Source organism: Sinocyclocheilus anshuiensis, unplaced genomic scaffold (assembly GCF_001515605.1).
Source record: "Sinocyclocheilus anshuiensis isolate Anshui unplaced genomic scaffold, SAMN03320099.WGS_v1.1 scaffold1678, whole genome shotgun sequence".
NCBI lineage: Eukaryota > Metazoa > Chordata > Actinopteri > Cypriniformes > Cyprinidae > Sinocyclocheilus > Sinocyclocheilus anshuiensis.
Genome location: NW_015542445.1, coordinates 55,328 through 73,458, shown reverse-complemented (window position 1 = coordinate 73,458; position 18,131 = coordinate 55,328). Strand labels below are relative to the sequence as shown.

Here is an 18,131-nt window from a genome sequence, read left to right as displayed (position 1 = left end):
TTTTTTTTCAGTGTACTAATCAAAAATTAAGTTTTAATATATTTACAGTAGGAAATTTACAAAATATCTTCATGGAACATGATCTTTACTTAATATCCTAATTATTTTGGGCATAAATGAAAAATCAATAATTTTGACCCATACAATGTATTGTTGGCTATTGCTACAAATATACCCCAGCGACTTAAGACTGCTTTTGTGCTCCAGGCTCACATACAGTAATTATTATGTATAGTGGCACATTTTAACTTGACGCTGTTGAAGCATTCATCTCTAAATTCTCTGTTTCTGTGTATTTATTTGTTTCTTTCTTGCGTTGGTTTAGAGTCACAAAGGTTTTGGTTGAAGTGCAGTCGCTCCTGGCGGATCCCGCTCTCTTCAGCAGCGTCAAACTGATCTCTGAGGATATCGGCCGATGGATGTCTGTCCTGGAGAATGCAAACCCAGCCGCAGGTGAACGTCTGGCTTTCCTTTTCAAAACGTGCCTATGTTTTACTGAACATTTCAGTGTATTCGCCTGCTGATCTGGTTTTGCTGGTTACTGTTCAGTTTGGAGGACCAACTAGACCAGTTCAAATCATCGCAGACCAGCTTAGGCTGGTTTAAGCTGCTTTTTTTCCCCTCCAAGCACAGCTTCCCGTTTAGGTATGACTGCTGTTATAAACGCTTCAGAGATCCCAGTTCGGCTGTTGTGTTCATCAAACTCATCAACACATGAAGCAATTGACAGCATTTCCCCAGTAGTGTGACACTCATGCGCTGTGAGTAATCAAACGTGGGCTTTTGAGAGTCATTATTAGATCATCATCATCAACTTTCATAATGTCTTTAAAATATAAATAAAAACCAAGGCAAATGAGTCAGCTGTTGACTTGCAGGAAGAGTTCAGATCTATAAAATTCATGTGCATCAGAAATACATTTCAAATTAAAATGATGCCATTTTGTTAAAATATAAAAAATGCATTGTATTTAATAAACTTTATTTAAAAAGTTTAAATGCAAATATGATATGCATTTATACATTTAATCTAATTAAATAGCAATGCTGTAATGATTTAGATTGGACAACATGCATTATTTAATTATAGAAGTTCAGTTATTATTTTGTTTTCTAAATATAATTTTGAGAAATTTCTCTTCAAAGCAATTTAGTTTTACTTGATTATCCAGACATAAAATGTGAGTCTCAAATATGATCATCAGGCTTTTGAGGAACGTTTGTTTGTTCATCTCTCATCTATCATTGAATTGCATTGCATTATATGTATATATATATACTGTTATAAAGATCTCATTGATTTACATTACAATACATCACAATTAAATGATCAGAAGAGTCTCCTTCCACCTGTCACAGTTGCCTACGGAGAGGAGCGAGGAACGAGGAGAACACAGGAGAATCTCAATCAACAGTTTTTTAATAATCCAAACGGGGTATACACAGGGCAAGCAGGAACAAACGAGTAGCACAACGTTGGACGATAGACACCGGACACCGAAACCAGGAACAGACACTTTATATACATAACTAGACGAGAGACTCAACGAGGAACACCTGAAACAAATGAACATAATCAGAACACGAGAGAAACTGGGTCACGGGGAGCACATGGGGAGGAAAACAAACACACTGACAGTCCATGGGCGTGACACCCCCTTAAACATCTTAGTAATTGTTTAATTTTATTTTAAATGATTTTTTTTTTTTTTATCTTATCTTTAATTTTGTTTTTGTTTTATTTATTTGTATTTTATTACAAATTGTATTTATTATTGTATTATTGTATTATTATGCATCATATCTATGCAGTTTTATTTTATTTATATATTATTATTTATTCATTTTTATTGTGTTGATTTATTTTTTTTTGCTGTTTAGACTACAAAAATAAACAGCAATATGTGTAATAGCCAAACATCAGTTTTTATTATTTTTTTATTTACTTTTTTTTATTTTATTTATTTTATTTTTATTTTTTTTATTTATGTATTTTTATACACGGACAGTCCATGGGCGTGACCCCCCCTTAAACATCTTAGTAATTGTTTAATTTTATTTTAAATGATTTTTTTTTTTTTTATCTTATCTTTAATTTTGTTTTTGTTTTATTTATTTGTATTTTATTACAAATTGTATTTATTATTGTATTATTGTATTATTATGCATCATATCTATGCAGTTTTATTTTATTTATATATTATTATTTATTCATTTTTATTGTGTTGATTTATTTTTTTTTGCTGTTTAGACTACAAAAATAAACAGCAATATGTGTAATAGCCAAACATCAGTTTTTATTATTTTTTTATTTACTTTTTTTTATTTTATTTATTTTATTTTTATTTTTTTTATTTATGTATTTTTATTTATTATTTTTTTATTTTGTTTCGCCGTTTAGACATCATGTTTTAGAAGGAAGAAAAAAAAAAAAAAAAAATACTAAGTCTTACTTTATAAATAACAGCATTTTCACTGAATCGTATATTTCTGCTTAATTTGAGTCTCTGGATATTCTCACTATATAATAATATATGAGCAACAAAAGCCTGATGTATCAAATGTGATGCTTAACAAAAACTCACATGCAAACTTTACAAAATATATATATATATTCTGTCTAATGTTTCGGTAAACAGATTTTTCTGACTATTTTTTGACATGTCAGGCTGAAATAACGCCCCGTCCTCCACTGTGGTTATATTCGTGTTTTACAGCCGCTCTTGTTGTTGATTCGGAGGAGCATGTCATATATCTTGCTGTTGTTTGTTTGTACCGTTTAGTCTAACAATATTCAGATTTGAGAGGAAGCTCATTTGCAAATAGGCCGTGGAGCGTCGTGTTGTCGGGCCCTGGTCACCGCCGCCGGCCGCATTTGCATTCGGGGGCCGTGAACTTCTATTATACCAGATTAAATTCACCAGGAGATCTGAGAGAGAGAGTAATTAACTCACAACGCCGCCAGAGACAGAAGCGGCCAATCAGAGTGCAGGGTGACGCGTGGATGATGAAGGTGCGAGTTGATGACTCCACTCTGTGTATGTGTGTGTTTGTGTTTGTGTGTGTGTGTGTGCGTGTGTGTGTGTGCGTGTGTGTGTGTGCGTGTGTGTGTGTGCGTGTGTGTGTGTGCGTGTGTGTGTGTGCGTGTGTGTGTGTGCGTGTGTGTGTGTGCGTGTGTGTGTGTGCGTGTGTGTGTGTGCGTGTGTGTGTGTGCGTGTGTGTGTGTGCGTGTGTGTGTGTGCGTGTGTGTGTGTGCGTGTGTGTGTGTGCGTGTGTGTGTGTGCGTGTGTGTGTGTGCGTGTGTGTGTGTGCGTGTGTGTGTGTGCGTGTGTGTGTGTGCGTGTGTGTGTGTGCGTGTGTGTGTGTGCGTGTGTGTGTGTGCGTGTGTGTGTGTGCGTGTGTGTGTGTGCGTGTGTGTGTGTGCGTGTGTGTGTGTGCGTGTGTGTGTGTGCGTGTGTGTGTGTGCGTGTGTGTGTGTGCGTGTGTGTGTGTGCGTGTGTGTGTGTGCGTGTGTGTGTGTGCGTGTGTGTGTGTGCGTGTGTGTGTGTGCGTGTGTGTGTGTGCGTGTGTGTGTGTGCGTGTGTGTGTGTGCGTGTGTGTGTGTGCGTGTGTGTGTGTGCGTGTGTGTGTGTGCGTGTGTGTGTGTGCGTGTGTGTGTGTGCGTGTGTGTGTGTGCGTGTGTGTGTGTGCGTGTGTGTGTGTGCGTGTGTGTGTGTGCGTGTGTGTGTGTGCGTGTGTGTGTGTGCGTGTGTGTGTGTGCGTGTGTGTGTGTGCGTGTGTGTGTGTGCGTGTGTGTGTGTGCGTGTGTGTGTGTGCGTGTGTGTGTGTGCGTGTGTGTGTGTGCGTGTGTGTGTGTGCGTGTGTGTGTGTGCGTGTGTGTGTGTGCGTGTGTGTGTGTGCGTGTGTGTGTGTGCGTGTGTGTGTGTGCGTGTGTGTGTGTGCGTGTGTGTGTGTGCGTGTGTGTGTGTGCGTGTGTGTGTGTGCGTGTGTGTGTGTGCGTGTGTGTGTGTGCGTGTGTGTGTGTGCGTGTGTGTGTGTGCGTGTGTGTGTGTGCGTGTGTGTGTGTGCGTGTGTGTGTGTGCGTGTGTGTGTGTGCGTGTGTGTGTGTGCGTGTGTGTGTGTGCGTGTGTGTGTGTGCGTGTGTGTGTGTGCGTGTGTGTGTGTGCGTGTGTGTGTGTGCGTGTGTGTGTGTGCGTGTGTGTGTGTGCGTGTGTGTGTGTGCGTGTGTGTGTGTGCGTGTGTGTGTGTGCGTGTGTGTGTGTGCGTGTGTGTGTGTGCGTGTGTGTGTGTGCGTGTGTGTGTGTGCGTGTGTGTGTGTGCGTGTGTGTGTGTGCGTGTGTGTGTGTGCGTGTGTGTGTGTGCGTGTGTGTGTGTGCGTGTGTGTGTGTGCGTGTGTGTGTGTGCGTGTGTGTGTGTGCGTGTGTGTGTGTGCGTGTGTGTGTGTGCGTGTGTGTGTGTGCGTGTGTGTGTGTGCGTGTGTGTGTGTGCGTGTGTGTGTGTGCGTGTGTGTGTGTGCGTGTGTGTGTGTGCGTGTGTGTGTGTGCGTGTGTGTGTGTGCGTGTGTGTGTGTGCGTGTGTGTGTGTGACCTGCCAGGTTTGTGTTGGAGAGGATTGTTGAGATGAATGCAGAGATACAGAGTGTAATGACGCACTCTCGTTAATCAGCGCTGCTGTCTGATATCCTGCCGCTCATTAGCGCGCCTCTAGAGGTATTATCCAGCTCGGCTTTCTTTGTTTTCACCGGCGCTCTTTGATGTGCTTTACAGCAGCTTTCTTCAGAGCGCAGTCAGACCTCCATCCGGCCTCGGTGTGCAAACACACGCTTTCATACGCCTAATTGGCTTTCATGGTTTTTGTGTGAGTGTGTGGGAGGAATTCTTGAACGAGGACAAAACAGTGTGTTGCATTATAGCTAAATGAGCCTTTAACGGGCTAACACATGTTTAATAAGCCACATCCACTCCTTCAATCACAAACTCAATTTACCCAGAGCCACCCGCCGCAGTACAGATCCACACCACGTTCAACAATCAGGAACATGTACAATTTGTTTTGAAAATAAATTAATAATTTAATTCACCAAGGATGCATTAAACTGATCAAAAGTGACAGTAAAGACATTTATAATGTTACAAAAGATTTCTATTTCAAATAAATGCTGTTCTTTTGATCTTTCTATTCATCTGTAAATCCTGAAAAAGAAAATGTATCACAGTTTCTATAAAAATATTCAGCAGCACAACTGTTTTCATCATTGATAATAATCAGAAATGTTTCTTGAGCAGCAAATCAGCATATTAGAATGATTTCTGAAGATCATGTGACACTGAAGACTGGAGTAATGATGCTGAAAATACAGCTGCGCATCACAGAAATACATTACAATTTAACAGATATTCATATAGAAAACAGTTACTTTAAAGTTTTAATAATATTTCACAATATTACTGTGTTTTTGCTCAAATTAATGCAGCCTTGTTTTATTAATGCACTTTTTAATATATTTTTTATTAATTTCTGCTGTTTAGACAAAAATGTTTAAAACATAGCTAAAAAGCAATATATAGCTTATTTATTTATTTATTTATTTATTTATTTATATTTGATCTTTTTATTTTTATAATTTAGTTATTAATTTAAGCATTTTTATTTTATGTATTTATGTATTATATTTATTCTTGTATTTTCTGCTGGTGTACACACACACACACACACACTCTCTCACACACACACACACACACACACACACACACGCGCACACACACACACACTTATAGGATTTGGAAAATGGTATATTTGCTGCCCATCTGAAAGCCTTCATGAGCTAAGAGCAATATGTTCTCTTTCGCTCTCAGGTCAGTCGATTCCGCTTCGCAGTTTGCTGAGAACCAACGAGACGTTTTCTGAATATCTGACGAACAGCCTTTCGGTGCCAAACACAGCCGCCGCGAGCCTGATGAGGGCCAGAGTCCGGCTCGGTCAGGTACGTCATCCAGAGACAGACGGAGAGAGGCTGTGTGTTTAGTGCGGACTGGAGGAGATCCAGCTTCTCTGAGAGGCCCGGCGCTCGCTGACTCCACCAAAACCCCTGTTTTACCTCCGCAATGAAGCCAGATTCAGATTCATCTGAACTTCAAACGCAAGACTCAGAAGCCACGACCATTTGTTACCAGATTCAACATGAATCATCAGCTGTTCAGCATTTCAGCTGCAAAATATATCAGTTTTTGCATTTGTAAAACCGAAGAAATTAAAAGGTTGCCTTCTCTAGACTGACTTCGATCTTTGATAGCAGCTGGCCATATAATTGATCTCTTAAAATGCTATATAAATTGTAATGTGTGTGTCTGTGGTGTTGTTTAATGTGCTGCAGCTGCCTGCGCTGTCGGCTGATGGAGATCTGCACTCGGTGCTCTGCGGCCCGTCGGCCGATCGCATCCTGGACTTTAATTCAGCCAATCAGAAAGAGGAGTTTCAGAACATCACATGCTCCCTGACAGCCAATCAGCTTCTTCAGGCCAGACGAGTCTTCATGCAGAATCTGGACAACATCAAACTCCTGAACGCAGTGAGCGACGCCCCTTTATTTCTATGATTTTTTCATGTTTTATGATTACATTTACAAAAAAATACATAAACTAATCAATCAATCAATCAATCAAATAAAATAAAATAAAATAAAATAAAATAAAATACAAATGAACAATTAATTGACGTCATAACCTGTAGGAACATATTAAAATAATTTGAAAAATGTATTGTCATCATCCCTTTGTCATGCTCGCAGATCTGTTAGCTCATTGGCATTTTTTCTTATTATTTTAAACATAAATTAAACATCAACTAAAGTGTCACAAAATATAAATAAATAAATAAAATATGAATTAATATAATAAATTAATTGATAAATATAAGCACAATGTAGTGTTAATATATAAATAAATAAAATAAAATAAAATAAAATAAAACAAAATATAAAATAAAATAAATAAATAAATAAAAAATAATAAAAAAAAAAATTGTTGAAAAATTGATAAACTTCTTTAAATGTCTTTGATGGAAAAAATTAAGTTCTCATACAAGTAGGAAAAGTCAAGAAGTATCAACACGAAAGTTATTAAAACGGCCCAAATAAAATTCCATTGCTGTTTTTTTTATATATCAATGTATGACATTTATAAGAATACACAATCTGAGAATTACCAGCATTAATCTCATTAGAATTAATGGCATTGAATTAAAGTCTTTTGATTTTATTACTAATGATTGCTCAAAAAAAAGGCAGAATTTATGAAAACGAAATATTTGTTGAAACAAAACAACAGAAATGTTACAAATAATATTTAATGCAAATGTATTATCAAAAATGGTGGTTATCAAATAAAGGCGTAAAACATTAACAATTTAATTAATCTTTTAAAATGTAATCAAATAAAAATGTAGCATCCTTTTATAATGTTTAAGTGTACTTTACAGTGCGATAGTTATATTGTGTCTCGTCCACGTCTCCGAGAGCAGAATAAAACTATTAAACGAAGCTCTGCAGCTAAAGGGGACTGAATGGAGCGCGGCTCTGAGACACATACAGGATGAAGACTCAAGTCCTTCATCAAACAAGGTCTTGTCCACCAGCAGCTCCTTCATATTTCATGCAGTTCACACAAGATGTATATATATTTCAAATACTAGAAAGCTGAAATACTGATGAATACAGTAGTTATTTGCAGTGGAGACCATATGAATTCCTTTAGATTTTTTCCCAAATTTTCCCCAAATTAATATTTTTCTTCCCCTTTTTTTTTTTCTGGATTCCTTTTTCCCCCACATTTGAACGTTTCTAGACTTTTTTCTAGATTTGGTTTTAATTATTAAATTAAATTTAATTTAATTTAATATTAAAAAATTAAATTAAATATTAGTCAAAAAGCATTTCTAATAATTTGTAATCATGAAACGTATACACTTTATGTATAACTAATGACGATTTATTAAAAGTTTACAAAAAATCACATGTTTAGGGCCCTTTGAAATCTGTTTTATTTTTCCCAAATTCTGTGTTTTTAGTTTAAACTTTTCTTCCGTTCCATTTTAATGGTTTAATTACATTTTAATAATCAAAAGCATGTGTAATCAATTGAATTCATAAAACGTAAAAATTCATAAAACAATTAATTTATAAAAATTTTTGCAATAATTGGGCCCAATAAAATATTGATTTATTCATTTATTTATTTATTGTCAGAATTGTTATGTTGTCCGTTTTAATTTTTCTGAATTTATGATTTAATACAAATTTACAAAATACTATCAAAACTAGCAATAATCAAATAAAGGCATGAAACATTAACCTTTCACAAAATATTTAATGCAATTTAAAGTGATCTAAAATTTTGTCATAAATGCAATTAAATGAAAATTTAAGATATCATTACATTTTTTAATTGTATTAAGTACATTCCTCTGTACAATAGTATTATATTTGTCAATTTATTTACGTTAAACTGGACTTCTATTATAATTTGAAATTCATCCTATTTTATTATTTTATAGACATAACTCAGAACTGATAATTTCGATTTTAGAAAGTATGTTGTAAATCATTTCAAATAATTATAATGTAAATATCGTTTAGACTTTTTGCTGTAAACATGTATTTTGGCAACTACAATTTTTACAACAAAAAGTGAACTATTCAGTAATATTAATAAAACACTTAAATTAAATTCTGAAGTAATCGAGTTGTGCTCAAATGAATTCATATAATTTATAACAGGCTTAATAAACTCATCATTACGATCTCTCTATTGTTTTATGCTTCTCACACCAAGAGATGTCAGATAGATTTGCAGTAGTTTGTGAGTTATGAAGGAAAATATAAAATGCTTACAGCTGCCCTCGGCCTTTTGCTACTTGTTCAACCATTAGTTCTCATATTCCTGTTTAAGACATTTATCAGCCGCTCTCATCCTGAAGCGCTTCGGGTTCGCTGTAGTTCTGCTGAAGCTGAAGCATAAATGTTCTCCAGACTGAAGGAAGAAAAAGCCATTGGCTGCGTAATCCCCTGCGCCGATAAATACTTACACACACACACAATACACACACACAGAGAGACACGCACACACACACACACGTGTCTGAACCTCGCTTTCCCTCTAAAGTAATGCTATTGAGTGTGTGAAGGTCACAGTGATAGACACAGAGATAGCGGCGGCTAAGAGGCCAGTGAATGGGACTTTATTAAGGTTGTTTTAACTGCGTGACATCCCGGGCTCTGAGAATGAACTCTGGAAATCTAATGATCTTTATAGATTTAACCGTACTTAGCTTCACTTCAGTAATACAGTCTTAATCTCCGGCTCGGTGAGGCAGAGTCCATGTAATACACAATTAAGCTCAGAAGAAATCAGCAATACTGAAATTAGTTTTTTTTTATTTTCTCCTGATTCAGCTTCCATCAGCGCTGGGTCTGAACCGGCTGGAGGTGACCGCTCTGATGGGCCAAACCAGTGCTCACATCGCTCCGCTCATGACCGGGGTGAGTTCTCTGCCTCTCTGTGTTTTCAGTGTTGCACGAAGCGTTTTGCAGGAATAGGATGCAGTAGTGTGTCCCTTGAGTTTTCACATTAGAGGCACAAATACACCTATTAGATATGATGGATAAACAAACACTCTTCCTACCAACCAGACCGTCTCAGAATATAAGTAAATACTGTAATCATCTTCTATTTCCACTCTACCTATACTGTTTTATTATTAAAATATTGTTGTTGTTTTTTAAATATATATGTATTTTTTTTTTTACATTTACTTTTTTTTTTATTGTATTTAATACAACATTTAGACATATTCCAAAGTTTGAAAACAGGATTCACAAAAAAATAAAAAATATATATAATAATAATAAATAAAAATAATACATAAAAATAACAATAAATAAAAAATTATAAATAATATATAAATAAATACTTTAAAATAATTAATAGAAAATAAAATCCTCTACATAATTTTGTCTATGAAATGCAATACTGTTAAAACTGTTTAAAAAGTTGTATTATTTTAGTGCTGTCAAATGATTAATCGTGATTAATCGCATCCAAAATAAAAGTTTTTGTTTACATAATATATGTGTGTGTGCTGTGAATATTTATTGTGTAAATATAAACACACACATATGAATGTATATATTTATGAAAAATATGTATTGTTTATATATAAAATATTTATATTTATATATAATATAAATTATATATGAAAAAAAATATATATATGTAAATATTTTTAGCTCAACATTCAGGTTATGGAAGTAAAAATCCCAATAGTTTTCTCCATAGAGAAATTACGTTTGTTTAAATATTTCAAGACAGACCTATCATGAGCTCAGAGGCTGTAAAAGTCAATATAAAAAAGTGTTTAATTGTCATATTCCCAATGAAAATAATTCTGGAGACAAATCCACTAATCGCTGTTACCATGGATACAGGACATGTGCTCTATACACTGTGCACTTCCCATAAAGCATTGCGAATGATGTAATACAGTAGCACAGCCTCCAGTGGGTTCAGATCATCGGCCGATGAGCTCCTTCATCTGTTTGCATCTCAAAGTGCTGCACAAGAGAACAACCAATGTGCAACGACAGACCGCTACAACATCTGATGCAACACACTGAATGACCCCAGTCTGCTCACGAAGTGCACAGAATGCCATGAGGACATCAATAGCTACATGTGCATGCACCCAGATCTGTTTATAATTGAATTAATGGCTCAGTCGGTCTGTAAACACACCAATCAATCTGAACGAGCTCGAATCGAATCAACGTTTGATCAGATTTAAAGGGGCAGTGTAGACCTGGAATAATCTGATCAACAGGAAGCAATTAAAAGAATAGTTCACCTAACAATGAACATTTACTGAATATGGACTCACCCTCAGGCCATCCGAGATGTGGATGAGTTTGTTTCTTCATCAGATTTGGAGAAATGTAGCATTGCATCAGTGTCTCAGCAATGGATGCTCTGCAGTGAATGGGTGCCGTCAGAACGAGAGTCCAAACAGCTGATAAAAACATCACAATAATCCACACCACTCCAGTCCACCAGTTAACATATTGTGAAGCCAAAAGCTGTGTGTTTGTAAGAATAACCCTTCCTCCAGTGAAAAAGTCATTCGGACTGAATCAGGAGAGAAATATGCACAAATATGTACAAAGCCAAAACAGTCCAATTATGGATTATGGACTCATATTTTAGCTGGAAGCAACGGTTTGAAGATAAATGCATCTTAATGATGGATTTGTTTCAGCTTTTGGCTTTTCTAGATGTTAACTGATGGACTGGAGTGGTGTGGGTTACTTGTGGATTATTTTGATGTTTTCTCCATTTCTCCAAATCTGAACTCATTCTTTTTGGATGAACTATTTCTTCAAGCATGTAAACACTTGAATCGGACTATTTTCAAAAAGCACCGTGATGTGTATTGTTCAACATGAATGCGTGTGCATTTATTTACCTCTCATGTCTTGAACTGTTCAGTGGAGGAGATGGAATATTTACTAAATATTTGCTAAAAAAAACTCTTCTAACATGAATATCAGCTTTCTGTGCATGCGCTGAAGTTTTGTTCGGGATATGAGTAATGCTGCACGTGCAAAGAAATACATTATATGAATCAGATACAACTTTTAGAATATCAAATCAGATTGATGCATCGAGTAACAATTGAGCTCTACTCACATACACTGTAACAAAACACTATTTCAGTCTTTCTTCAACATTTCATATTTAAATCAATGTGTTCTTGGTCATTGAATTGACATTTACTAGCGATTTCTGAGTGAAAAGTGTTTCTACACCAAATTGTTTAGTTTGCACTGAGCTCGGGAACATTGTGAATGATGTCAAATGTTGATGTTCAAATACTTCTTGGTCCAAATCAATGCAACTGTCCATTTGCGAAAGATATAATCAAACTCCTGAACACTCAAACTAGTTTTCATATGCAGTAAACTTTAAATAAATGCCTTCTATGCTAATAGTTATACTGTTGTACAATTCATCTGAGAGCTGGTTGGTTTGGTTCAAGGTTTAGATCTGAATGTGGAGAAAATGAATGGGAAAACACTTCAGGAACCAAGGGCACTTAAAAAGTGGGCCGTCGCTGTTGTGCTCGATTCTCCGCGCTTCTCTGCAGTCCATTACGCTGTTTGCATGCCAGTGGCTATATAAATAAAACCTGCTGGAAAGTAATATACCGTCTCATTTGGTGTTAACACAACAGCTGTCTCCTCCGTTCTGAACGAACAGGCTTTATGTCTGTTATGCTCGTTAAGTGAGACTGAAACACAGTTTGCGCTTTGCGTTCCCATTATGAAGGTGCTGTCCTGATCACGCACAAAAAAACCATTTCACCTTTCCAAGGTTTGGCATTAGCAGCTTTAGCCGCTGGGCCAACAGATGCAAAGCACAGATGCACTTATATTACACCGACACGCGTGGCATTAATTAATAACATTACACGGTGATATTCAGTTATGGGATGGACAAATGTTTGCCTAAGCGTATCTCACGAGACTGCAGAAGCGGTGTGTTTTCACGAGATGTTTTATTTCATCTTCCTGTCTGGACAAAAACACAAAAGCAATGGGTCGCGGGCAGCACAAATGCAAAATCTACATAATAAACTGAACTAAATACGCTACTGTTCAAAAGTTTGGAGATTTTGGAAGAAATTAATACTTTTATTCAGCAAAAAAGCATTAAATTTATCAAAAATGACAGTAAAGATATGTATAATCAATGTTGGGGAAAGTTACTTTTAAAAGTAATGCATTATAGTGTTACGTTACTCCCTAAAAAGTACTTTGACACTGAAGACTGGACTAATGATGCTGAAAATTCAGCTTTATATCACAGAAATAGATTTCATTTTACAGTACATTCACATAGAAAACAGCTGTTTTAGATTGTAATAATTGTTCACATTTTTTACTGTTTTTTATCAATTAAATGTCGTTATTGCCTAAAAAAGTAACTAATTACCTTACTTTGTTGCTTTCTATGGGAAGTAATGCGAACATTACTTTTGTGTTACTTTTTTTCATCTGGGCGGGGCTTGCTTGTTTGTTTTTAATATTAAAAAAAAAAAGTTATATTTTTTGGCAAATGTAAAAGCGCTTTCACACCAAAAGTGAAATGAGTAAAGGATGCAATTTAAAAAGTAATGGGTTACTTTACTAGTTACTTGAAAAAAAAAGTAATCTGACATAACGAAAGTAAAAGTGACGTGACATGTGGCCAAGTATGGTGACCCATACTTGGAATTAGTGCTCTGCATTTATCCCATCCAAAGTGCACACACACACAGCAGTGAACACACACACCCTGTGAACACACACCCGGAGCAGTGGGCAGCCATATTTTGCTGGGGCGCCCGGGGAGCAGTTGGGGGTTCAGTGCCTTGCTCAAGGGCTCCTCAGTCGTGGTATTGAAGGTGGAAGAGAGCGCTGTACATTCACTCCCCCCACCTACAATCCCTGCCGGTACGAGACTCGAACCCACAACCTTTAGGTTACGAGTCCGACTCTCTAAGCATTAGGTCATGACTTCCCACTATATATATTAACTTGCGTTATATATAATGCGTTACCCCCAGAACTGGTTATAAGAGACTCGAACCTGCAACCTTTGGGTTACGAGTCCGACTCTCTAACCATTAGGCCACGACTTCCCACTATATATGTTAACTTGCGTTATATATAATGCGTTACCCCCAGAACTGGTTATAATGTTACAAAAGGTTTATATTTCAAATAAATGCTGTTCTTTTGAACTTTCTATTCATCTGTGAATCCTGAACAAAATTAAATGTATCACAGTTTCCCCAAAAATATATGATAATAATCAGAAATGTTTCTTGAGCAGCAAATCAGCATATTATAATGATTTCTGAAGATCATGTGACACTGAAGACTGGAGTAATGATGCTGAAAATGCAGCTTTGATCACAGGATTAAATTACATTTTAACAGATATTCACATAGAAAACAGCTATTTTAGATTGTATTAATATTTCACATTTTTACATTTTTTACTGTATTTTTGATCAAGTTTCTGAATGTGTTCATGGAGGTTTCCTTTTTTTTCCTCCACACAGATGTCTAACTTTAGGTCTTCAGTGCTGCTGAGTGCAGTAGAAACGTTGGATTTCAGGTCGGATCCGTTCGGGAGCCTCACTCAGCTGATGTGTGGAACAGACTTTAACTCGACGAGCAGAGCTACTGTGAGAAGAGCGTCGACAGAATCAGACCAACAAAACACACGCAACGCAACAGCCGACAACACCAACACAACCAGCAACAACACCAGTAAGAGCTGATTCCTCAGTCCAACTCACTTACCGGTAACATTCATTGTGTGACATAACTACAATTGAATAGTGAACTTCATAATATTCAAGTGGGTTATGATATTATTAGTTAATCCCTTTTGAAAAAATAAGTTTTCTTGTTGTCCTGAATGTCGACTTGTAGTGTACTTCAAATAATAATTATATATGTTTAACAAACTGTATCATTTAGCAGACACTTTTATCCAAAGCGACTTACAAATGAGGATAATAGAAGCAATCAAAACTAACAAAAGTGGTAACAAAACAAAAACTAACAATATATAAGTGAAAATGACAAGTCTCGGTTAGCCTAACACAGTACACGTAGCAAGGTATTATATATATATATATACACACACACATTCACACACACACAAACAGACAAAAAGAAAAACAAGTAGATAGAATAGAAAAAATAGAAAGCTAGGGTTACTTTTTTTAAATAAAAAAAGAAGATAAGTAGATAAAGTAGAATTAAAATAGAATAGAAAGTGCTAGAGTTAGAGGGTCAAATAGAGATGGAACAGATGTGTTTTTAGTCGTACTTGCATAAAATGTATTTATGAAATAAAAGGTCACTTAAGTGCACTTAGAGAGAGATGCTTTCATAACACACTTACTGTAAGTACACGTTTAAAAGTAACCTTTGCAATAATGTCAAAATAAAATTAAAGTACATTTTAAATATTTTGTTGTGTTTTAAAGTACATTATGCTTTAAAGTACACTTATTTTGATGTGGTGACTAACATACTAAAGCACATGTAAAGTAACCCATTCTCATTTTAACTGTAGTGTGTTATTCAATATTACATATAATGTTAATATATTTTAAATATGCTAAATTGCAACTTTAACATTATAAATGTGTAAATAAGACTGTAATTAAATACATTACATAGAAGTTTCAATAGAAATGGCATTAAAGTAGATTTTAGTTTATCATAAATGCTTGTCAGTACATTCAGCAGTTCTCTTAATAGTAATTCCTTAAGTAATTATGGAACTATGTACTTAAGTCCTACATCAAAATGTGTACTTCTTAAAAGCATGACAAAATATTAATAAAACATAATGATTGAAAATGTGCTTTAAAATAAAATGTTTGGTTACACTTTATTTTAAGGTGTCCTTGTTACAGTGTAATTATACATTTAAGTACTAAGTTATATTAATTAACTACATGTACTTACTACATGGTTAGGGTTAGGATTTGGGTTTGGCTTAGGGTTACTTGCATGTAATTATGCGTAATTAATTGTTATTATAATAGTAAGTACATGTAACATGTGTAACAATGACACCTTAAAATAAAGTGTTACCAAACATTTAATTTGACAACATTACAAATTGCACTTTTTTTTAAACTGTACTTAAGTGTGTACTTAAGTCCTACTTAAGTGAGTCAAAAAAACACTGAAATTCAGCTTATTGCATTTAATATAAACTTAAACAATAATACACTTAAAGCTAGAGTAGGCTTTTAATATAAACTTAAACAATAATACACTTAAAACTAGAGTAGGTTTTCGGAGAGACTAGCAATAGCAAGCTAGCTTTGAAAGCATAAGATCTCACCCTCTATGCAAATCACTCTCCAAAGCCACGCCTCCTCCGAAACACATGACCACGCACAGGCAGAGCAGAGGCTAACCAGCGTTGGTGAAGAGTTGAATGCAACTCTGTCAGATTACCTCATGTCTCATTTACCGGTGAGAAAACATTACAGTACAAAGCGCATAATATTACAGTAATAATGCTTGATGGTGTGTGGAGGTATGCAAATACTTACACTGACAGGCAGGTAGGACACATTATCGTAGCCCTCGGACCGAGGAATATGATTGGACGAACATTTTAAACAATAATACACTTGAAGCTAGAGTAGGCTTTTAATATAAACTTAAACAATAATACACTTAAAGCTAGAGTTGGCTTTTAATATAAACTTAAACAATAATGCAGTTAAAGCTAGAGTAGGCTTTTAATTTAAACAAACAATAATCACTGAAATTCAGCTTATTGCATTTAATATAAACTTAAACAATAATACACTTAAAGCTAGAGTAGGCTTTTAATTTAAACTTAAACTATACTACACTTAAAGCTAGAGTAGGCTTTTAATATAAACTTAAACAATAATGCAGTTAAAGCTAGAGTAGGCTTTTAATTTAAACATAATGCTTGATGGTGTGTGGAGGTATGCAAATACTTACACTGACAGGCAGGTAGGACACATTATCGTAGCCCTCGGACCGAGGAATATGATTGGACGAACATTTTATGGTCCTAAGCCTTCCACAGATGATATAAATACATTTAGTGATTGTTATCGGGATGTGAAGAGACTTTTAACGAGCATAACAAAAAAAAATTACCCTGCAATTAAGTATATTCTTTTAAATACATAATTTCTGTAATAAGTACTGTTTTTAAAAGTATGCTTAAGTGTGCTACTTTCTCACAAAGGATATCATTCATTTATATTTTAATAATTTAAGCCGTTACTCAGTTATTTTCCACTCCAGTGAGCTGTTAAACATTCCCAGTGGATCATTTGGGTTTAACTGGAGAACCTAGTTAACGGACTAGTGACTAGTTCACTAAGCAGAAGGCGGTTGATGTTGTTTGTTTGTTTACAGCGTCTCGTGTGTTTGAACAGAACGTTGAATATCAGGAGGACTGAGTTAATTAGCGGCTCTGTTGGGCCTCTCTGTTAATTGCCTTCTCTTTGAAACTGCAGTAAATAGGATTGGCTGTTTCTCCCCGAGCGCTGCTGCGGCTTTCTGATGTTCTGACACCGCAAATCACACAAACCGCGCTGCATTGTGCTCGGGTCTGTTTTGGTGGCTTCTCGGCCCTGTTGGCATGCTGATGGGATCATGCTGTCTCTCTGAATCGGCCGTGCCGGGATTGTACGTGTGCATGCTGAGATGTGTCAGTCGACGGGGCCACGTTGACGTCTCTCTGGTGGGAGAGCAGACAGATGCTTTATGAAATACAGAACGCGTGTTTGTGCGTCTGCTGTACATAATGGGGAATTCAGCTGCGCTGGGAGATTTGGCTGCGCTGTTGATCTTTCAGTAAATCAGCAGAACGCTCCTCTGTGTGTCGTTTGATGCTCCTACACTAATAAAACAGTAGCAGTGAGTGCCACGGAAGTCATAAGTCAGAAATCAGAGTGATTGTGTCTGTTTAATTCTCAAATGCACTTCTTTCAATCGAAGAGTGATTGTGTTTTTCATTCTGACACAAACTGTATCTGCAGATGTACATTAGGACTGTGTCACATTTGTCATCTGCCACCAGTGATTTATGTAAATTTCAAATGACACGTGTGATATAAAGATATGAAAAGTGGCCCTTGTTTTCCTAAAAACAAGCTGTTTTACTCTACTGTGGTATCAGATTAGGGTTACCAATCTTTGCATTTTTCTCAATTATAATAATGCACATTTTGAGCTATTATTTAGTGATGCTCATTTTAGTATTTGCAGTTTTGTTATTGTTAACCAAAACTGTAAAACAATAAATCGTTTTCATTAACTGAAATAAAGCTTTAAATTAGGGCTTCACAATATTTTTTTACAATTTAAAATGTTATTTAAAAAAATTATTTGTTTTGGTGTTTTTTTTGTGGCTGCACAATGTTAGAATTATCTGTCAATAAGTCTGTAAAATAATAAGGCGTTAAAATAATATTAGCATTATTATTATTATTATTATTATTATTATTATTATTAT

General features: G+C 35.7%; 1 protein-coding gene across 1 annotated transcript in view; it reads left to right on the top strand.

Annotated features, from left to right (window-relative positions):
• Positions 1 to 18,131, top strand: part of LOC107693596 (ATP-binding cassette sub-family A member 1) — a gene marked incomplete at its 3' end in the record, with an annotated part of 79,802 nt that overhangs the window by 11,674 nt on the left and 49,997 nt on the right. Inside the window, exons 4-8 of the mRNA XM_016493044.1 lie at positions 326 to 453; positions 5,856 to 5,983; positions 6,374 to 6,568; positions 9,449 to 9,535; positions 14,155 to 14,365. Coding sequence (XP_016348530.1) covers positions 326 to 453; positions 5,856 to 5,983; positions 6,374 to 6,568; positions 9,449 to 9,535; positions 14,155 to 14,365 — 749 coding nt within the window. The remainder of the gene's footprint in view (positions 1 to 325; positions 454 to 5,855; positions 5,984 to 6,373; positions 6,569 to 9,448; positions 9,536 to 14,154; positions 14,366 to 18,131) is intronic.